Below are 20,385 nucleotides of genomic sequence, written 5' to 3' on the forward strand. Positions count from 1 at the left end.
CACATTTGCTAGCTCGAGCGTCTGGGTCAAGATTCCGGCCCTGGCCCTCGCCGCGTGCACGTTGCGGCTGATATAAGGCGTAAGAACATCCTGAAACTCTCCCGCCGCCGGCTGCCCCATAAGTCGCTGTCAGCAGAAGCCCCTCCAAACCGGGCATCCTTCCCAATCACTCGCCAAAATCACTTCCGATCGTCTTGGAACTCTTGTGATTTCGGCCCCTCTCGTCCCCGCCAGCCCCGATCTTTGACATGGCCGCGTTCCGTGAACTGCGCCCCTCCTCCGACCACGTCCACCCCGAAGAAACCCAACCCTCGTCAGCGGCCAGCAGCGAGGCTGGCGGCACCAATGACCCGAACTCCGCCAATCCCGCCAGGGTGAGGAAGCGCCGCGCCCCAGCCCATGTGTCTCAGAACGCGTGTACCAACTGCAAAAGAGCCAGAGCAAAGGTATCAACCTCCTCCTTCTCCGCCGCTTCCGCCTTGCCCGCCAGTGATTGACTCACCCCCATTAGTGCGACGGACAAGAGCCGGGTCCATGCACCAGGTGTCGGATGCGTGAGGTGGGGGACCAATGCCATTATGAGGTGCATGTCAAGACGGCCAAGGAGGAAATGGTTCGCAGAATCAAGAGCCTCGAGCAGCAGAATGCAGACCTCCAGGGATCGGTCAAGGAGCGCAACAGGCAGATCGGGGCCATCATCGAGGCAATGAGGACCGACGAGCGCGGCGCTGAGGCCATCGCACGGCTGCGAGCTGGCCAGCCTTTCCAGGAGCTCGTTGCCTGGCTCCGTGGCTCTCCTGTACGCGATATTGATCGCTTTTCACCGGCTTCTGACACCAGCGGCACCGATGCCGCACAAGACTACGACGAGACGGCGCGGACCCATGTTAGCTCGCAGTCACCAGATGGCGACCCTCGCTCGCGATGGACTTTCGCCAACGTCCAGCTGACGGACCATCTCATCGCCTTGTTCTTCACCTGGGTGCATCCCATCCACATGCTGTTCAGCGAATACTACTTCATGAGAAGCTTCAGCGACGGCGATCGCGATTATTGCTCACCGGCTATGGTCAACATGATGTGCGCCATGGGCTGCCACTACCACACCGATCTGTCTGGCGACGAAACCCAGTCCAGAGCCCTCCAGAAACGCTTCTTCGAGAGGGGTATGGCCGAGGTTGCGAAAGAAGATCCGAGGTCGTTGACATGCGTGACCACGTACGCGCTCCTTTTTTTGGTCGAACTGGGTTCCAATCAAGCACGAAATGCGGCATCCCACCTGCGCCTGGCAGCCGACAGTGTTGCTGCATTGGATAGAGCCGCTTACGCCCCAGCAGCCTTGGAAATAACTGCAAGGGGCATCCATACTCTGTGCGCGTAAGTTCGATGTTCTGAAATCGGTCAGTGTGCAGCAGCTAATTCTTTGGTGAAGGCTCTGGGCATCTTTAACGTACCAGAAACCTGCGTCGGCGCTTTCCCCATCCCAAATATCCAGTTGTCCGGACGTCCTCAGAAACGATGGATTATGGCAACCGTATCGTCATTTCCAGGACAAAACAACACAACAAGTTCTGAGCCAGGCTATTGCAACAGCGGAAGCCATGACGAAACTCGGACAGATAATACACGATATGGTCGGAGTGTACTGCGGATGTAACGACACCATAACGGCGCGTTCTGTGATCGCCCTATGCCGCCGGCTCTACGAATGGAAGCGAAGACTCCCACTTCCGCTGGCGGTTAGAAGCGACGGTGTGACGCTATCTCACCCGCTGCCGCATGTTCTCTCTCTTCAGTAAGTGGCTACGTTGCAGTAGTTGGAATACGCTTGCTGACTGGCCTATAGTATCCACTACCACGTCGCCTTCTGTCAACTTTACCGGCCAATACTCGAGCTCGCCGACCTCCCAGGGACCACAAGAACATATCTGATTAGCCTCATGATCCAAAGCGCGCTGGACGGCCTTCAGCTGCTGGAGCGGTACAGAAGCTTGTATACCCACAGATACCAAAATCCACTTCTGGCATTCTGTGTCGTCCACATCTGCGAGACGCTGTTGCGGGCGGGCAGAGATCAGGAGCGGGCAGTGCGATTCGCCTTGGAAGCCACGCACGAATCTCTTGCTGGCTTCGCTTATGTCGGTCCGCTCCAGTTCATGTTCTGCCAGACCGCAGACGAGCAGAGAGTCGAGCTGCCGGAAAATGCCCGACAGCTTATGGGCGGACGCACGGGCTACGGCCCTGAAGAGATGCTTGACGCGTGCGAGAGAATGACATTCACCCAACCCAGCCAGATGCTTCGACATCGCATGGACCGCAACCTAGGTATAGAGTTTGAACGAGAGTGGAAGCAGGCCATTCCTGTCGAGGTCCATGGCGCAGCAGGGACCAACCAGTGGGTCGGCGCAGCAACAGGATCGCGAGATGCTGGACTGATGGCGCAGCGGTCCGAATCCACCAGCAGCTCCGCGTCCGGGGGCAGCAGTGCGCGGTCGATGCAAATCAACTCGGTGGTCAATCCGTAATGACTGATACCCTTGAAGCGTTCTCATCTTTTTTTTTACATCTCCCACACACACCCGACGCGGTTGACGTATGCATCCGGAGGGCAACGAAGGCGTGCGGGGGCGAGAGGGGCTGCAGTGTTGACATGGGGCGGCGGGCAGTGAGGTCACGCTCGCGAACCTGTGGGGAATGCTTAGGCTGTCTCCGATAGCTCGGCCGTCTCTGATCGAGGCTGATAGCTTCCCGGGCTTGCGGAACTGTCACCATTAGCGGGCTTCGTCATTCCTATCGGGCAGAGCCCGACATAGCCATATTCGAGCAACTCCACGGAACTGCACCGATCAAAACCGAGACGACGACGGGATGTTAGTTCGGGTGGCCAGCCAGCCGGCCGGCCAGCGTCATTGCAGATGCGCCAAGGTGGAGGGGTTCACTGTGTATTGGAGGAAGGAGGGAGGAGGCTCCAGCTACCTAATCACAAGCGCTGACCGGCCGGACGAATCTCCGACGACGATCCGCGCGCAGCACGAATCGGGAAGCAGCTTCGATCTCGCACACCATTATTATTGTTCGTCCCTGTCACAAGCTGTCACTCCCGCCCGCAGCCGAGTGCAAAGCATCGGACATTCTTACATCTGTCTCACGGAGACTGTTCAAGTGGGTAGAAGGATTACATGCCTAGTTGAGTCCTTATACGTCCGGGTATATTTGCTTTCATGTAACTCTCCACGCAGGAATATTGAGAGAGTAGCACCTCTCGTGGGGCACTCAAAGATCAACTCAATTGCAACCCACTGTTGCCCCCAGCCTCTGTGCATTGGACACAAGGCCCTTGTGCATGTGGCGCCTCGAAGTACACCGGAGACGCGCTACACTCGGCGAGCAGCGTCACCCAGCCGGCCCCTGATTCGCCCGATGCCTTGCGTTCCCCCCGCCTGCTGCCCGCCGTTTCTGAAGTACCTCCGCCCTCCCGAGTCCCGTGCCCTCACCATGGTTGCCCACCCTCTCTGACTTCATCGATCGTGCATCGTGCCCGCCCCTCACCTTACCTCCGCTGCCCCTCTTATTTTCCCTTCCCCTCCAAACGACTCCCTGTCGCATGGGGAAGAACGGTTTCCGCCAAGGCCACGCACACTTCGCTCTACCTGCCATATCTGGGGGGGCGCCAAAAACCGCTCTCCCACCCCACCAAAATGATTATGCTTACTTGCACCGCGGGCCATGTGCGTCCGGACGAAAGCACCTCCAATACACCGGCAATTCACATGCAGCCGCAGGAAAGAGAGCCGGAAAGAAGAAAAAAAATGCAATTAGCTCACGTCTTTCGTCAAATATGCACGGGAAGCACTACCTTGGCATGTATGCATTTTCACCAGAACATGGTGCAAAGCATCGATGCAGGCCCCTATTACGTATTCCTTGCTTGCTTCTTTTTGGGAGGGGGCAGGCAAGACAGGGAAATGGATGGTACATGGTACACCGACTCATCTTTGATTATCCTTGTGTGTCACCCCTCGCCCGCCTGAATGCGCAGGCTTCGCGCGTGTCATTGACCCGACCATGAACGAACAAAACGCTCTTCCCCGTGGGTTGCGCGTTCCACGCACCTCTTGCGTAAGATGTACATCTCAATTCAAGCAGTATTACGGCAGTTGTGCGCTCATATAAGATATATCCATAGGGCAAGCACATGGTGACTGAAAAGTCAGCATCATAGTGACTATGATGTCTTTCCTTGCAGGGCTCCTGCAACTGCGTCAACTTCGATCGCCTCACGGACACCGCTTCTGTGTGGTCATCCATGGCGTGAATTCACATCAAGATCGGTTGGCATGAGGGTCAGGTGAAAGTAGTCCGATGACTCGAGATGCCGATCCACAAGGATCTGGAAACACCAAACAGGTTGCTACCGCGCTTGAGCCCGAGAGCCAGTCTCCATTTTTGCAATTATCTTTAGTGCATCAGTCGTTTGAGTTGTCAGGTCCGTTGCAAGAACCAAATCCATGTTCACCCCGTCGAAGCAAGCCCCAGATGCTCGTCCTAGCTTTTATGACGCACTTGGCCATGTCCGCTGGAATCGATATTACCGGGGAGAATATTGGGCCATCGGAACATGCAGCAAGATGCAGAAGCGCCTTATAGGGCCGCTGCGGGCTGCGTGGTGCCAAGTCTTTGATCGAGATGATCGTAGTGCAGTAGGAGCTCCCGCTTAAGCACATTCGCTTATTAGCACGTTTTACAGCACGCAGGGAATCAGTGCATTGCTTACCCTTTCTCTCCTCCAGTTGTTGACATCGAAGAAGATGTAACAGCCCCGCTCCGACTTCTCGCTAATGCGCTGTGGCTGCGGGAAACTGGTGTCCTTCATCATCCATTGCCGGAGCTCCTTGTGCCACCTCCAATCACGATTGAAGCTACGCCATCGTTCAGCATCGATCGAAGCATCGATCTATCGTTAAGCTATTTCCATCGACTTACAGTTCCTGTGCAGCAGCTTCTTGCAAGATATCCCTGGGGTATTGGTAGAAGATCGCGAAGAGAGTCTCATCGGAAAAACTTGGCATTTTCGATTGCAACGGAGGGACGTTCGTGACAGTGTAGGCAGCGGGTAGGCTGAAGTCAGGGATGACCGGACGCGAACCAGCTTCCGCGAAAGGTGAGCCAAAGGTTGGGTACAGAGGAGAGTTGTCAGGGCGGTTCAGATCCAGACCCAAGACAGTCAGGTCTTGACCCACGGCAAGGCTGGAGTGGTCTTGGCTGTCCGGAGGAATCATGGCGAGAAGACCGGGAAGTCCAAACCGGTCGATTTCGCTCATCTGGGACAGCCGTGTCTGCTCAGGATGGGAGATGGAGCCCGATTTGGACGGCGGCTGAACAGGCTGGCTGCCAAATGACGTCGTGCTGGCTTCTCTAGCCCTACGTTCCGCCTGCTTGAATGTCAGTGAATGCACGTCGGCGGCATGGTAGCTGGTTACCCACAGCAGTCCTGTCATCGCGCAGCACAGTCCCGCCTATCCTCTCGCTGACGGAATCCTGCTGGCTCTCCACAGGGCTGGCCATGCCGTTGCGGCCTTGGTGCACGCTGTTTCCAAATGGACTGCCTCCTCCATATGCCGCATTCTGGATCATGCCAGTCCGCCTGTCTTGACCCAAGTCTCCACCACCTCCTCCTCCTCCCAGAGGCGGGAACTCCTCAATATTCACCTGCTGCTGTTGCTGAGTGGCTCCTGACAGCTGACCCACACCCGACTGACCACCAAAGCGATAATCATCCATCGCGCCACCATACTGAGAATGTGCCGACGAGGGCTCGTCCTGAGTTCGCTGCTGGTGCTCTGGCTGCGGACGATTTGCTTGCGCGGAGGGAGGCTGAGGGGTGGCGCCTTGACCTTGTGCGCGTTGCACCGGTGTGTGCTGGGCCGTCCTGATGTTCGGGTTGGACCATATCGCCTGGGCTTGGCTGTTCGGTTGTTGCGTCTGAGGAGCTCCGGAGAGCGAGGGGAACTCCCTAACAAGCCGATGTCTTTTCGTTAGTCGACTTCTCCACTACATTCGCAATTTCTTTTGAAGATAGATGCTTAGAGGAACATACGAAGGATCCAGAGGTGTGTGCGATTGGGAACCACCTCCTATAGTCTGGGCAAAGCTCGACATGCCGGGTGGGTTGCGCGACTGAACAGCCGCAAGGCCCGGTGCGCCTCCCATAGGACCACTAAAACCCCATCCAGATCCGTTGCCTGCGTGGAGTTCGGATTAGTCGTCGATCTGGGAGAGAGTGTGTGTTTGCTACCAAGCTTGGCGCCTTGCAGCCGGCCAGACTGTAAAGGTGCACCGCGACCGGCGCCCGTCTGTTGCTGCTGAAACATGCTACCAGGCATGTTGCGTAATTGGTGCGGCCCTGCTCCTATTGTTTTGCTACGTCAGCCTCAATCCGTGCTCTTGATATCGAATTCGCCGAGCTTCAATGTGATGTCTGCCATCCTCATGTCACAGACCCTATGCTAACAGGCAGGGCAAAGTGGAAAGCCCAGACGCTCGGTCATAGCCGCCCGGAGGACCTTAGAGCTTCCGGGGGTGACGTGCATGGTGAGGGCCCGGTGGTAGGCGCACCAGGAGCTTTGCGACAAGCGGACGACGAGGGAATGCGGCGGGGAGGGTCGGGCAGCGGTCGAGGGGACAAACCTGGCCGGTTCATGCTTGCGGGATGACGCGACCCGCAGCGGTACAGTGTTTGTGCGTTGTTGTTCGTGGAGCGGTGTTCGAGTAATGTGCGCGACGTCGGAGTGCGGAGGCGTCGTTGTCGTTGGCGTTGCTGGGCGCAGCGGTCGTTCTGTTGCGAGGCCCCGGCACTTGCCAGCCCGGCGGTTGCAGTTGCGGATTTTCCGCGCAGCTCATCATCTACTATCTCCCACCAGCACTGCGTCTTCTCAACCAACGCTCTGGCCAATTGAACCGCAGCGGAAACCGTTCTGCGCGCGCCGTCCACCATGAACGTCCGCTCCGTCGCCCGCATATCGCTACATGCTCGGCCTGCCGCAGAACCGTTCCTGCCATCACTCGCGGCGTCAAACACGTCCGTGTCGCAGCTCTCGTTAATCCAGCGCCGATGTGTTCACCGCGGCGATAGAAACAAGAACCGTGGTGTCTCTGCTCTGAGGAGGACCGGCCTCCGCCCGCGACAGACACTTTCCGTCTCGAAAGACCAGCTCCCCGTCCCAGTGCTGAACCCGGATCGACGGTCTCGGGTGCATGTCGATATAGACCATGGGCTATGGCAATTCTTCAACGGGGATAGAAAACTCCTCTCAACGCCCGAAGAGGACGCCGGACACGGTGCGAGATACAGATTGTCACGGGGATAATGGCAAGGGCTGATCGTTTGCAGGGCGCGCGTGGACAGTGCAAGAACTACGGCAGAAGTCGTGGGAAGACCTGCACCGTCTCTGGTGGGTCTGCGTGAAGGACCGTAATCGTCTGGCGACGGAAGGCTTCGAGCGCAAGCGCATTAACGCAGGCTATGGCGAGTATGAGGCAGAGGCGCGAGATAAAGAGGTACGTCACATTGCAATGGACGCCACTAAGCACGGTCACCCCAGCTTTGCACGGCACTCGTATTTTTGCAATATTGCACGTACCAGGAAACTGCCAAAATGGGATCAATGCTATCTCCCCAGGCGAAATGGGCTTCACTAACAAGCCTCCGGCACAGGTCAAGCTTACAATGCGTGCCATCAAGCACACGCTGACGGAGCGGTGGTATGCTTGGGAGAACGCGCGGGAAGTGGCAGCCAGCGACGAGGAGGTCAACTTGTCTGGCAGAGGACCAGCTTACAGCCCTGCTGTTGAGGTACGTGTAGCCCCTGCACTCAATGGATCGCGTGCTGACCGAGGACGAAAGGACGCATTTGAGAGCGAGATTGAGGAGGCGGATGCGGAGAAGGAGACAAAGGATGCGAAAGGGAACACGGCGAGAAAACAACGGCAAGGCGGAGCTGGATCTAGAGCGCAGACGGAGGCATAATTGGGAGCGGTGCTGCACGGAGGCGGGCGGGGCGTAGGGCGATCCGTCGAGCAACCCCGCGAAGGTCACGGGGCTACGAGCGCATCTGGAAGCGCGAGGCGCGGCGGGAAGCTGTGTACATCATTTGTAGAATACCAGTTCTGGCATGTCTAGTTGATTGTGAGCTGATGGTGCGGGCGGCTTTCAGGGATCTTGGCGTCGCGGGCGGGCCGCGCAGCAAGCACGAGCGGTGGCTCAAGCTCGCCGCCCCCCCTCAATTACCATTCACCGCCCACGACCACCGGCGCACCCTCTTGAGTCCGACTCCTATATCTTGCACACCCAGTCCTCTCTTCTCCTCCCTAAGCCCAAATTCACACAACATAGCCCATCATGGAAGAAGTCGCCCCCGAGTATGATGTCGTCGTCCTTGGCACCGGTATGCACTTTACCCCGCCGCAGCTCGCCGTCAGATGGACAGCTAACACGGAGGTACAGGCCTGACGGAATGCGTGCTGTCCGGGTACGCCCACTTTGAGATGCCGTTCCTGAGCGTCTGCTAATCGTCAGCAGTGTCCTGAGTGTGAAGGGCAAGAAGGTCCTGCACATGGACCGGAACGACCACTATGGCGGGTGAGTTGGCATCCCTGAGCCCTGTGCAGCATCAAACCATACTGACAACTGCCAGTGAGGCTGCTTCTCTGAACATCGAGGCGGTACGTTGCCCGCACCCCGCGCCCCGCGAGCCCGCTGAATACTTACGCCGAGCAGATGTTCAAGAAGTACGGCAACTACAAGGAGGGTGAGAAGCCGTGGGAGAAGTACGGCCGCGCCAACGACTGGAACATCGACCTTGTCCCCAAGCTGCTCATGTCGAACGGCGAGCTCACCAACATCCTCGTCTCGACCGATGTTACCCGATACCTCGAGTTCAAGCAGGTTGCTGGCAGCTTCGTCCAGCAGGGCAAGGGCCCCAAGGCCACCGTTGCCAAGGTCCCCTCTGACGCTGGCGAGGCTCTGCGCTCGCCGCTCATGGGTCTCTTCGAGAAGAGGCGTGCGCGCAGCTTCCTCGAGTGGGTCGGCACCTACAAGAAGGAGGACTCCGGCACCCACAAGGGCAAGTTGCCATGCCCCGCATTCCTTCCTCTCTGGAACCGCGCAACTAACGCAAACCAGGCCTGAGCATTGGCACCTGCACCATGAAGGATGTCTATGACAAGTTCGGTCTCGAGGACTCCACCCGCGACTTCATTGGCCACTCGATGGCTCTGTACCAGACCGACGAGTACATTGGCGCCGTTGGCAAGGCCGATGAGACCATTGAGCGCATCAGGCTCTACGTCAACTCCATGGCCCGCTACGGCAAGTCGCCTTACATCTACCCGCTCTACGGTCTTGGCGAGCTTCCCCAGGGCTTTGCCCGTCTGTCCGCCATCTACGGTGGTACCTACATGCTCAACGCCGATGTTGATGAGGTCCTGTACGAGGGCGGCAAGGTCTCTGGCATCAAGGCTACCATGAAGGAGAGGGACGCTCCCGGTGAAGGCATGAAGTTCACCACCAAGTGCAAGAAGATCCTTGCCGACCCCAGCTACTTCCCCCAGAAGGTCAAGCCGACTGGCCATCTGCTGAAGGCTATTTGCATCCTCAACCACCCCATTCCCGGCACTGAGGACTCCGACTCCCTCCAGCTCATCATTCCCCAGAGCCAGGTTGGCCGCAAGAACGGTACGTGAAAATCTAGACTCTGCCAAGGCACTACTAACTTTAGTTCAGATGTCTACATTGCTGTTGTTTCCTCGGCGCACAACGTCTGCCCCAAGGGCTACTACATCGCCATCGTCAGCACCATTGCTGAGTCTGACAGCAACAACCACCTCGAGCTCGAGCCCGGATTCGAGCGCCTGGGCAAGATTGAGGAGAAGTTCATGGGCCCGCCCATTCCCCTGTACGAGCCCACCGAGGAGGGCACCAACGACAACGTCTTCATCTCGAAGAGCTACGATGCCACCAGCCACTTCGAGACTACGACGGGTGAGTTTGCAACGATCAATGCTACTTTGACGTCTCGAATGCTAACTTTACATTGCAGATGACATCAAGGACATCTACAGGAGGGCCGAGGGCGAGGACTTGGTCGTCGAGGGCCTTAGGGAAGTCCAGGTCGCTGCGGAGGAGTAAACATTCTAAGGGGAAGGGGGCTTTAGGGGCTGGCAGCCATCAAAGAATTAGGATGTACATGGAGATCATAAGACTGCCAATACTCCGGTAGGGAATCAATTTTACGTCGCATACATAATCAAACACGATATCAGTTGAGAAAGGTGCCGGCGTTCGCCTCTTCATGTCGCCCAAGCTTCCATTACTATGACCACGTTTCCTCTCCGACTCGGAGATTGGGATATCATGCAATATTACATACCCCCTTTTTGTCGATTCAGCCCGAATTCCTCGCCAAAAAAAAAAAAAAAAGGTTCCTCTCACATCTGGTGGGCAATCCATTCCCACCAGCCCTTGACGTCAGGACCTTCACCCTCCTCTCCCTTCACGCTTCCTCCCACAACCTCGACCGGCACGTTCATCTCCTCCATATGCTTGAACTCAAACTTGCTCTCGCCGCCTAGGCCGAGCCATTCGTGCTCCTCGCCCGCGCTGTCCTCGCTCACGCCGACGTCGAGGATGCCCTTGGCGCGGGCGACGCGCACCTTCTCGACCTCGTGCTCGAGCTGGGCGCGCACCAGCTGCGGCGGCAGCGCGGTGAAGAGGTCCAGCTTGTTGGCGGCGACGAGCACGGGCGTGGCCTGCGTGGCCTTGCTGGTCCTCGCGCCCGTGTAGCGCTTCTGCAGCGCGAGCAGCACGTCGTGCAGGAACTCGGCCGCGTCGGCGAGGCCGGCCGGGCTCGCCGCCAGCGCCGCCGCGTCGACGAGGTACACGACGCCGCGCAGGTTCTTGGACGTCGCGAGCGCCGCCGCCAGCGCGTTGCCGCGCAGCTTGCCGTGGCCCGGCGTGTCCGTCAGGGAGAGCTGGCGCGTACGCGAGTTGGTGGGGTCGTTGGCGCTGCGGTAGCGCGCGCTGAAGGGGGTGAAGGCTTCGGGGAGGGCGAGGATGCTGCTGTGCGAGGTCTGCGAGGGGTGGGTGGAGAGGGGACGGCCGGTCTCGAGCTGTGTGGGGAGTTGGGGAGGTCAGTCGATGCTGCTGGCTGCTATGGATGTGTGGCTCTAGTGGTTTTTTCTTTCTTTTCTTTTTCTCTTGGGTGGTGAGGTTTGGGGTAGGGATTTGCGTACAGCAGTGAGCAGCGACGTCTTGCCGGCGCCGCTTGGCCCAACCAGCAAGAAGGTAGCGGTGTTGATGGGTGTTCTATGGCGGTATAGGTACAGGTGCAACAATAACGGCAGGCCGAATGCGACGACCAGGGTGAGCAAGAAGGTGCTCAGATTGGCGTCGAACAGCTTGGTTACCCAGCTGTCCGGCTCGTACCATTCGACCATGGCTGCTGGAGGCGAGTCAGGTTTATCGAGATGGAAAGAGGAGGTCGACGGCGAGGGGCGGATATGGTTTCTCCCCAAAGATTGCTTGCGGGCTTTGTACTGCTTGAGACGTGGGTGCTGCGGTCTTCGGAGCTGGCGATGGGGTAGCTAGTGCAAGGTGGGCGGCGGTGCGGTGGGCGGTGAGCGTCAGCGGGCGGCTGAAAAATGGCCTGCTTTCCCGCAGGCTGTTTCCGCCTTCCGCTCCTCTGCACACGTACTCCACCAGCGTCCGCTTTGTCGAGAAGTTTTCGTCCGACAGCGCTGGAACTACCGATGGCTTCACGATGACGCATGACTACTCCAGCATTGCTGCTAGTTACACGATGCAGCTCCGGCCGGAATTCACTTAGCCGGCACGCTATGGATGTGCCTCACAGTCGCCCAAAGAGGCAAGCAGCTGGCTTCTGCTGACATCATTGCACGGTCATGACGCTCACATGTGCAGTTGCCCTTTACTGGACGCATTGGATGTCTTCGTTATATGTTGCATTGATTCCCATGCTTAGTGGAGAACACATCGGATACCTCTTCATCCAACACGCAGAAATAAAGCATCATGCCGCTTCTTGGTAACAACAAGTTTGACCCCAACAAGGACATCCCTGACCTTAGTGGCAAGGTATATCAGCCTCTGCTCCTCAATGCGTTTTCCCATTGATCGGATGAAAATCATGCGTGGCTTCTTCGAGGGAGGGATTGGGCGTTGAGGTTTCGATGATTTCAATTGTCTATTCCAGCCCATCTCAAACGAACTGATCACATATCTCCTGACGCAAATAAAACTCAAAAGGCTGGCCGCTTACGAGCTGAACTAGGTCTACGCTGTCACTGGTGGCTCTGCAGGTATTGGGTACGGAATCGTTGCTCATCTCCTCCAGCACAACGCATCCAAGATTTACCTCCTGTCCAACAAGGAGGAGCACGCAGAAGAAGCCCAAGAGGGCCTGAAGAAATACGGCGATAGCGCTAGAGTCGAATGGAAGAAGTGCAATCTCCAAGACCTGAGGAGTGTCGACACTGTTGCTAAAGAGCTCTCGAGTTTGGAAAAACTAGACGGTCTGATCCTCAATGCCGGTGTGGGTGTAGGCGTCTACAGCGAGACCAAAGACGGCATCGGTAAGCCTTTTCCCGCAAAATTCCTTTTCTCCTCACCATTACTAACAGCAGAATAAAGACTCCCACATGCAAGTCAACTACATTTCTCAATTCCATCTCGCCATGGTTCTCCTCCCACTCCTCCAACGCACGCCCAACAGCCGCCTCGTCCTCCAAGCATCCGAGATGCACAAGATGGCCGACTCATCAATGAAGTTTGCCACGCTCGAAGAGCTGAACACCGACATCGGCCCCACCAAGCTCTACGCCCGCACCAAGCTCGCCCAGATCCTCTTCGTACGCGCGCTTGCCCGCCATGCTGCCAAGGATGAGCTCGGCTTCCGCAACCAAGGTATGTCGACCGGCCCGTGGGTCATCGCTACGCACCCAGGCGCGGTGAACACGGACCAGCCGGACCAGGCCGTTGAGGCGTATGGTACCATTGGCAAAGTGGGAGCGGCAGTGGTGCGGCCGTTCATGAAGGATCCCATCGACGGGGGATGCCGGTCCGCGCTGTTCGCGGCGACGAGCGAGGATGTGCCGCGTGAAGGAATGCAGGGCGTGTATATCGTGCCGGACCGAAAGGTTGAGGAGCCGAGTGACTTGGCGAGGAATGAGGACTTGAGCGAGGCGCTGTGGATGTTAACGGAGAGGGTGTTGATGGATAAGGTTGGCCCACTGGACTACGGACCAGTGCACATTGATAACCTGGCCCGAGAGGGATTGCATGGGGCGACGACCTGAGGTGGCTAACAGTGATGAGAGTGGAGGAACATACTATCCTGGCATGGCAGCTGGAGCACTAAGGTATAAAACCTATGAGTAATCAGAAAGTTCTTTCCATGACCTCGCCTGGAGTTCATGACGCAACGGATGCCTATCTACTCTCTCTATGGCATGCCGGGCAGCTCGTAGTGAGGTCGCAGGATCGAGGCCCGGCATAAAAATAGCCGGCTCTCATAAAGTTTATGCTGATACCATTGGTGTGTCGTCACGCGGTGGTTTTGATCGGCCACGGCCTCAGCTCGTCTTTCCTATTCCGAACGTCTCATATGAATTCGACCTGTTAAAAGCACTTTATATCATGTCCCATGTCGCTTTTGCCATTACTGTAATTTGATGCATTGTTATCTATGGTCGCCACTATTCAAAGCCATAGAGGCCTGGCCGGTGGTTATCCTACTACATCCACTTAGGCAAGCTGTTCAAGAACCCCGAATACAACACCTAAACGCCAGTCTAAGTATATGCTTTCACTAACCCGAAAGAACAACAGACAAAGCGCGAAATAGACCGGTGCAGTCGGTACCCAAGATTCGTCAGTCAATGTCGTAGCTCATGCCGCAAAGTTCTGAACGTGTGCTGTGCAGTGCATGCTGTCAATACTGTCGGTCTCAATGCAGGTAAGGTCGCCATGCTTTTGTCATCCTGGTCGTAATTCCTTTCCCTGCCTTAGCCAAAGACATCGACGTACTGTCGTCCATAGCAAGTAACGTTGGCCCGCGCATATTCTCAGTCACGCACCGCATCCCTCGTTCACTCGAGCTTACCCATCAACGCCCTCCGCACCCTCAGATTCACTACGCCCCCGCACCCAAACGCCGGCACAATCCTCGCCATGCGCGCCAAGCAGCTCGTTCCCCAGTTGCTCGTGACCTTTCCCAGGCGCTGGGCGAAGCCGACGCCGGGCGAGCCGCGCGGGCGGTTGTACAGGTCGAGGCCGAGCAGGTGCAGCGGGGTGCTGAAGACCTGCACGGCGGCAGGGGCGGCGAACTGGGCGGCGCTCGCGGCGTCGACGTGTCTGCGGAGCGCGTCGCCCAGGGCGCCCGTCGTGCGGTCGATGCGCGCGGCGAGCGCGGGCGCCAGCAGCGGCGGCACGTTGAAGCTCGCGAAGACGGTGAGGCAGTCGCGCAGCGCGAAGAGCGCGTACGTGGCCGTGGGCACGGGGCGCGGCGCGCCGGACGTCAGGCCGAACATGCGCGTGAAGCGGCTGTCCTTGTACAGGCAGAGGGCGAGGTTGGCGCTGCTGGTGGCGACGAACTTGGGGGCGCCGGCGGTGGTGGACGAGGCGGGCGTGGAGTGCAGGACGGACGTGGTTGTGTCGAGCGTGTTGGCGGTCAGGTAGGTGCCTGTGTAGAGGGCGAAGATGAGGGCGAAGGGCCGCGAGAAGATGTAGGTGTGCGGCCGCACAAGGAGGGTGCGGAGAGAGCCGAGGAGGGAGTTGCGGAGGGTGGAACGGCCGGAGGCATTTTCGATTATAGCTCTGTGAGGGGAGGATTAGCTGTTTGACGCGCTGAAGCACGAAGTAGTGGTGCCTTCGTTGCGTTGGTGTTCGTCTTGGTACATGGGCTTGGGAGAGGCTTGCGGCGCGGTACATGGGTAGGCGAACTCAAGTGGCCTGATTTCTACCCCGGATTTGCACGTACCGATCGATTGCCGTCACAACGGGCGCGACAAGGATGCCCGCGCTGGCTGCCGCCGTGCAGTCAGCGCCGATTCTCCAGCCCAAATCTTGGGTATTCCACGAAGGAGCCGCCGTGGTTTTCATGTCTGTCGTGCCGTTTGCATCGAAACTGGCGGAAGTGGGACGTGAGGATAACGCGGCGACCCGCTGGTGATCCGCATCTGCTGTGTATCTTGGCGACCCAGCTCCGCGCATTGTTGCAGCCGCCGGCGTCATCGGCGGCTGGTGGTGGTGCGGCGGGCTGCGATAGCTATCGGGTGTCTCGCCCGCTTGGGCTTCTTTCATGGTCGCGTCTGCTGGATTTTGGGGCCAAATTCAACAGTTCCAAGGGGCGAGCTACAACTTAATACCTTGGACGTATGGAACGGAAGACTGATGATCAGACCCGAGAGGCGCCAGCTGCATTGGTAAAGGGAGTGCTATCACAAGCTGCCATGCTTCCCAAGCCACATGGACCATGTTCCCGCGCCCGTGTCTAAGCGGCCGATATCGGCCTGTGCCGTCACTGTCTAGGGACCGGATCGCGAGGAGGAATGCCCGTTTAGGCAAGACAGCTCCTTGGTGCTCACAACGGTCTAGATGATAGGAACCACCGCGGAATGATCTAGCCTCAGGTCGATCTTGAAGGCTATGAGCGACTTTTGGTTTTGTCGACCTAGCCAAGAGGCTGAATGAATTGCATGCTCAGATTAACAGACATGGTAGGCCAGAATATTTTACAGCTCAACTCATTCCAGGACGTGACAACTGCATTCTCGCCATAAATGCGCGTGGCTGCACTACTCTTCTACCACAATATCCTCCACGCGCGGCAGCTTCACGATCCAATTTTCCCAGAACTTGATGCCGTCCAGGCCTTGCTCTCGGCACAGCACGCCCTTCTCCTCAGCCATCTCGAGCTCCTCTGTTGCCACACCTACACTCCAACCAAACCATTCCGCGGCTTCTTGCGCTGTGACCCCTCGTCCGTACGTTTCCCAGTCCCAACCGGCTTCTCCAGGCGGAGCAGCAGTATGGAGCTCCTGAAGCCAGCTTAGTAGACTGGCTATCGTCTTTTCATCGGTCCGGTCGCGACCTTGCACAACAAGTAGTCCACTCTTGAAGCGTCGAAGACGAATCGGTAGCCTGAGCTTATCCCACATCTGAGCCGCCTTCTCAAAGTCTGTGGGGCTGACGAGCTCAACACCCCCTCGAGCTCGGTTAAAGACGGCCCAAAGGTCCACCAGGCTCATGATGCCACCCTCACGCTTTAGGATGCCTTTTCTGTCATCCGTCAAGAACTCTGCCAAGTTACGCGACAGCTCTGAGATATAGAGTGTGTCCGAACCCGAACCCAGCATATCCTTTGTTGTGACTAATCCCAACGCAGAAGCCGACTGAGCCAGAGCTGCGTCCGCTTCCGAGTTTCCGTTCCCGTTCAAATTCGCCTGGCTGGCAAACTGTTCCGCCAGAGCTATGATTTCTTTGGCTGAAGTCATCAAAGCCTCGAGATCCTCAAATGCACTGCCGATCATGATCTCGTTGTTCTGGCGCTGCTCAATTCCGCGTCGCTCAAGACCCCCGATCCCGACCGCTTTGTTTCTGATCGGCAGATCGCCTGGGCTTTGTGATGGCGTAGAACTTTCGATCGGCCTAGGGATAGGCGGGGCACTCTGCAACAGCCATTTCCTTTGTAGGAGAGCACCCTTCAGCCTCTCGAAAAATATCGGTCCTCCGCCAGCCCGAAAGGAAAACTTGATGCATTCCGGTATATCGTCGCCGATAGGCGCGCCACTGAGGACAGGTGCAGGCGATTCGTTTCTGTGTATTGGAGAGTGGTTGATGTCCGTACGCTTGTTTACGGCGTTGACGAGAGAAGCGCCGCACATCTCACAGCTCAACAGCGACGGATGGTTTTGGAACGTGCATCTTGGACACTGAAAGGCAGCGGCGCTCGGAGAGGATCCAGTAATCCGCGCACTCGCTGGTGTGGAAGGACACTCAGATGCCCTTTGACTGCCTGGTAACTCGGCTTGCACCTGCCGGTTCGCTGCGATAGCAGCTTTGATAAGGTGCACAAGTGGAGGCTTCAAGCCGCAAGCCAAGCACGGCGGCAGCGGCGTATTGGTGTTTGCCAGAGCGGGATCGAAGTTTGATGGCACGGGATTGGAGAACGAGCATATCGGGCACACCCACGTCGCGGACGCGCTTGGAGGAGGTGCGGGTGTAGTCGGTAAGGGACGTAGAGGGCTGCCGTGGCGCGGCGGGGTCGAGGCAGGACTGTATCCTGCGCTGCTCCCGCTAATGGGAACTGGACCGCGCGTCGCCGCGAGGTTTGGACGCTTGTTGGGCTTGGGATAAACGGTGACCTTGGGCGACGACTTCAGGAAGCCAGCCTGTGTTCGGAATCAGTACGCTTGCTTGCACCCCCACGCTCGGGCGCATACATAGAACTCAGGGCGCTCGACGTCCTTCAGGCTGACGGCGACGGAGGATTTGCGCGGCTCTTTGTTGTCGACATAGCAGACACGGTGCGAGGTCAAGTAGGCGTGGCCATCTTGGTAGTCGGGTATTTTGTACTTGCTGCAGACGCGGCCATCAGCTTCGCGGCGCACTGGCGAAGCTGCTGGGAGCAGCACTCACCCTTCGTACAGGCCGACGGCATCCTGCACGAACAAGAGCGCCTCGTCCGGCAGGAGCTCAGGACGCAGAGCAGTGGTGAGGTCAAGGCGGTGGATGAACATTCAGCGAGCGCATGAGTGCAGGCGTGGTGCAGCAGCAGCAGCAGCAACGGCCCAGCTTGCGCCCCGCAGGTGTAGGCAGCTTGGGTAGTTCCGTCATCGCGCTGATTGGCTCCTCACGTGCCATGGCAGGTTGCCGCTCTGCCTCCGGGTGGTCAGGCAGCGCCGCTCGCGGGTGCTGCCACTTTGCACACTGGACCCCAGCGATCTGCCAAGCCAGTAAGCGACTGCTCGTTTAAGGCGGCATTCCACCGACCGCCTCACATCCCTCACGACCGCATCCCTTCCTCCAGCCTCCTTTCTCGCCCACCACACGGCTCCTCGTCGTCCTGCCTACCCTTACTTCTGCTTTCGTTGCTCGCCACTCCAGCCGTAAGCCATGTCTGCCTCCGTGCCATGGCGCCAGCCGCCCGGCGCTGCGGCCATGAATCGTAAGCCAGACGCGCTTCACCACCACACAGAACGCCCGTTACTCACGCGTCGCGTCGCCCCAGCCCCAGCACCTGCCTACACCGCCGTTCCCGCTCGTCGTACCTTTGCCCGACCTGAGCCCGTGTCTACACCCCCATCCCAACCCCACATAGCAGCAAACTCGGCACCGCCGAAGAAAGTGGAGTGGCCACCGGCCGTCCGCGAATACGTTCAGCGCTCGTTCGCCGACCTCTCCGCCGTCCCCAACATTGGCCGTAAAGACATTGAAGAAACACTCAAGAGGGTCATCACCGAAGCCACCGAGGCCAACATGCTGTACGAAATCGATTGGGATAAGCACCCCCTTCCCCAAGAGATCATCGTCGCCCAGCGAACCTCAGCCGCAAACGTAGCCAACTCGCCTTGGAGGAATCAGTCGACCCCGGAAAAGAACATGGCGGATGCAAATGGCGCTTTTCCGAAGAAGCGCAAGTCTCCCGATGCGAACCACGATGCTGACGATAACTCACTTCCACCATGGCGGAGAACTAACAAGAGAAGACTCGATGACCGCAGCGACCCCCCAACCTCGCCCGGCGTAGTGCGGAGCCTGGCAGACCGAATGGACAAGAACCATATCACCCCCAAAGGACTCCGCGATAAGGGGCTCAGTAAGTACGACAACGACGCCGACAAGATCGAGAAGCGTCAGCAACGCTTCTACAGCGGCAAAAGCTCTCCTCGGCCCTGGAACACCTCCCGCGATGACTCGCCCGCGGACGCCAACGACGGACCCGTGGTCGGCACCTGCCAGGATCTGGAGAAACGGTACCTTCGTCTTACATCAGCACCGAAACCGGAGGCCGTCCGTCCACCGCAAATCCTGGAGAAGACGCTGGAACACCTCAAGCAAAAGTGGAAGAAGGAAGGGAACTACGCGTACATTTGCGACCAGTTCAAGTCGCTTCGCCAGGACCTGACCGTGCAACACATCAAGAACGAGTTTACCGTGACAGTGTATGAGATTCACGCCCGTATCGCGTTGGAGAAGGGGGATTTGGGTGAGTATAATCAGTGCCAGACGCAGTTGCGTGCACTGTATTCGCAGAAGCTCGGAGGACATCCGGCCGAGTTTCTGGCATACCGCATTCTCTATTTTATCTATACGCAAAACCGAACCGATATGAACGAGGTGCTGGCCGATCTAACCCCCACAGACAAAACACAACCAGCGGTCAAGCACGCCCTGGACGTCCGCTCCGCTCTGGCCCTTGGCAACTACCATAAGTTTTTCAGATTGTACCTTGATACTCCAAACATGGGGGCGTACTTGATGGACATGTTCATTGTGCGCGAGCGACTAGCCGCCCTGGCTAACATATGCAAAGCGTGAGTCCCTTTGCTCCTCCCGCTGTTTGGATGGCACATGTTAACGTGCCCGCAGGTACAAGCCCAACATCAACATCAAGTTCCTCACGGACGAGCTTGGATTCGAGTCTTACCAAGATTGCGTGCAGTATCTTTGTGACCATGGCGCTCAACAGTTCTTGGAGCAGAAAGATGACGGTAGTGTGATTTTCCATACGCAACCCCAGTCGGCGGCACTCTTCGAACAGCTGAAAGCGGGAGCTTTCCGACGGGTCGACATCAAGGGCCAAATATGAAATGCCGCACTAGACCGGTACGATACTCGCACCTCCTGCCGTGCTCGCGCAGCCCATGCGCCGAGTGTTCGCAACAGTGGCTTCGGAGCCTCCGGCGGCCTTGTAGTGTCTCCCCAGAATGCGAGCGGTCACACGCTTTTTACTCATCGCATTCGCGTGCATGCACCGCGCGTCGAAGCCTCCTCCGGGGGCGCCTAACGGCAACTTGCATTTTTACTTCTTTTTGTTCTCTATCATTCCATCTACCTTTTTCCCGAGTTCCACGTCCCAGGTCGCCACGGCGCTTCCAACCTCTTGGCGTCGCGCATCGTCTACGACCTTTCTTTTCGCGAGGGCCGAGGTCTTTGGCATCTGACGAAAGTTTCAAGTTTCGGCTTTCTGGCGATGGCAGGGGGCACTTTGGCGGCGATGGCGGGCCAGAGCAGGGGTGCCGGTTCGGGTCGGGGCGTGATGCGACTGGCGAGGGTGTGGCGCCCAACGCTGGAAGGATCGGCAACGG

At 57.8% G+C, this 20,385-nt stretch overlaps 9 protein-coding genes across 9 annotated transcripts; 5 read left to right on the top strand and 4 right to left on the bottom strand.

Annotated features, from left to right (window-relative positions):
• Positions 1 to 248: 248 nt before the first annotated feature.
• Positions 249 to 2,525, top strand: BKCO1_7000187 (transcription factor cys6; the record flags this gene model as incomplete). Its single annotated transcript, XM_020278637.1, has 4 exons — positions 249 to 374; positions 512 to 1,377; positions 1,433 to 1,795; positions 1,847 to 2,525. 4 exons carry the CDS (start codon positions 249 to 251, stop codon positions 2,523 to 2,525), a joined length of 2,034 nt encoding a protein of 677 aa, XP_020133646.1.
• A 2,216-nt stretch (positions 2,526 to 4,741) lies between these two features.
• Positions 4,742 to 6,383, bottom strand: BKCO1_7000188 (not2 family protein; the record flags this gene model as incomplete). Its single annotated transcript, XM_020278638.1, has 5 exons — positions 4,742 to 4,919; positions 4,984 to 5,432; positions 5,485 to 6,013; positions 6,098 to 6,242; positions 6,296 to 6,383. 5 exons carry the CDS (start codon positions 6,381 to 6,383, stop codon positions 4,742 to 4,744), a joined length of 1,389 nt encoding a protein of 462 aa, XP_020133639.1.
• A 609-nt stretch (positions 6,384 to 6,992) lies between these two features.
• Positions 6,993 to 8,026, top strand: BKCO1_7000189 (50s ribosomal protein l4; the record flags this gene model as incomplete). The annotated part of the gene is made up of 4 exons (XM_020278639.1): positions 6,993 to 7,338; positions 7,391 to 7,557; positions 7,715 to 7,852; positions 7,904 to 8,026. 4 exons carry the CDS (start codon positions 6,993 to 6,995, stop codon positions 8,024 to 8,026), a joined length of 774 nt encoding a protein of 257 aa, XP_020133638.1.
• A 372-nt stretch (positions 8,027 to 8,398) lies between these two features.
• Positions 8,399 to 10,186, top strand: BKCO1_7000190 (rab gdp-dissociation inhibitor; the record flags this gene model as incomplete). Its single annotated transcript, XM_020278641.1, has 8 exons — positions 8,399 to 8,444; positions 8,504 to 8,528; positions 8,579 to 8,638; positions 8,694 to 8,721; positions 8,777 to 9,122; positions 9,182 to 9,733; positions 9,782 to 10,039; positions 10,098 to 10,186. The coding sequence occupies 8 exons, from the start codon at positions 8,399 to 8,401 to the stop codon at positions 10,184 to 10,186; spliced, it is 1,404 nt and encodes a 467-aa protein (XP_020133521.1).
• Positions 10,187 to 10,485: 299 nt separating this feature from the next.
• BKCO1_7000191 (srp receptor beta subunit) lies at positions 10,486 to 11,493 on the bottom strand (the record flags this gene model as incomplete). Its single annotated transcript, XM_020278642.1, has 2 exons — positions 10,486 to 11,166; positions 11,290 to 11,493. 2 exons carry the CDS (start codon positions 11,491 to 11,493, stop codon positions 10,486 to 10,488), a joined length of 885 nt encoding a protein of 294 aa, XP_020133522.1.
• A 595-nt stretch (positions 11,494 to 12,088) lies between these two features.
• On the top strand, positions 12,089 to 13,371 carry BKCO1_7000192 (nad-binding protein; the record flags this gene model as incomplete). Its single annotated transcript, XM_020278643.1, has 3 exons — positions 12,089 to 12,151; positions 12,348 to 12,648; positions 12,707 to 13,371. 3 exons carry the CDS (start codon positions 12,089 to 12,091, stop codon positions 13,369 to 13,371), a joined length of 1,029 nt encoding a protein of 342 aa, XP_020133519.1.
• A 792-nt stretch (positions 13,372 to 14,163) lies between these two features.
• On the bottom strand, positions 14,164 to 15,376 carry BKCO1_7000193 (uncharacterized protein; the record flags this gene model as incomplete). The annotated part of the gene is made up of 2 exons (XM_020278644.1): positions 14,164 to 14,890; positions 15,054 to 15,376. The coding sequence occupies 2 exons, from the start codon at positions 15,374 to 15,376 to the stop codon at positions 14,164 to 14,166; spliced, it is 1,050 nt and encodes a 349-aa protein (XP_020133520.1).
• Positions 15,377 to 15,870: 494 nt separating this feature from the next.
• BKCO1_7000194 (vacuolar protein sorting protein) lies at positions 15,871 to 17,814 on the bottom strand (the record flags this gene model as incomplete). The annotated part of the gene is made up of 3 exons (XM_020278645.1): positions 15,871 to 17,466; positions 17,518 to 17,653; positions 17,714 to 17,814. 3 exons carry the CDS (start codon positions 17,812 to 17,814, stop codon positions 15,871 to 15,873), a joined length of 1,833 nt encoding a protein of 610 aa, XP_020133517.1.
• A 376-nt stretch (positions 17,815 to 18,190) lies between these two features.
• Positions 18,191 to 19,886, top strand: BKCO1_7000195 (sac3 ganp domain protein; the record flags this gene model as incomplete). Its single annotated transcript, XM_020278646.1, has 2 exons — positions 18,191 to 19,611; positions 19,667 to 19,886. 2 exons carry the CDS (start codon positions 18,191 to 18,193, stop codon positions 19,884 to 19,886), a joined length of 1,641 nt encoding a protein of 546 aa, XP_020133518.1.
• Between the last annotated feature and the right edge of the window lie 499 nt (positions 19,887 to 20,385).

This window comes from Diplodia corticola, assembly GCF_001883845.1.
Source record: "Diplodia corticola strain CBS 112549 chromosome Unknown scaffold7, whole genome shotgun sequence".
In the NCBI taxonomy this organism is placed as follows: Eukaryota; Fungi; Ascomycota; class Dothideomycetes; order Botryosphaeriales; family Botryosphaeriaceae; genus Diplodia; species Diplodia corticola.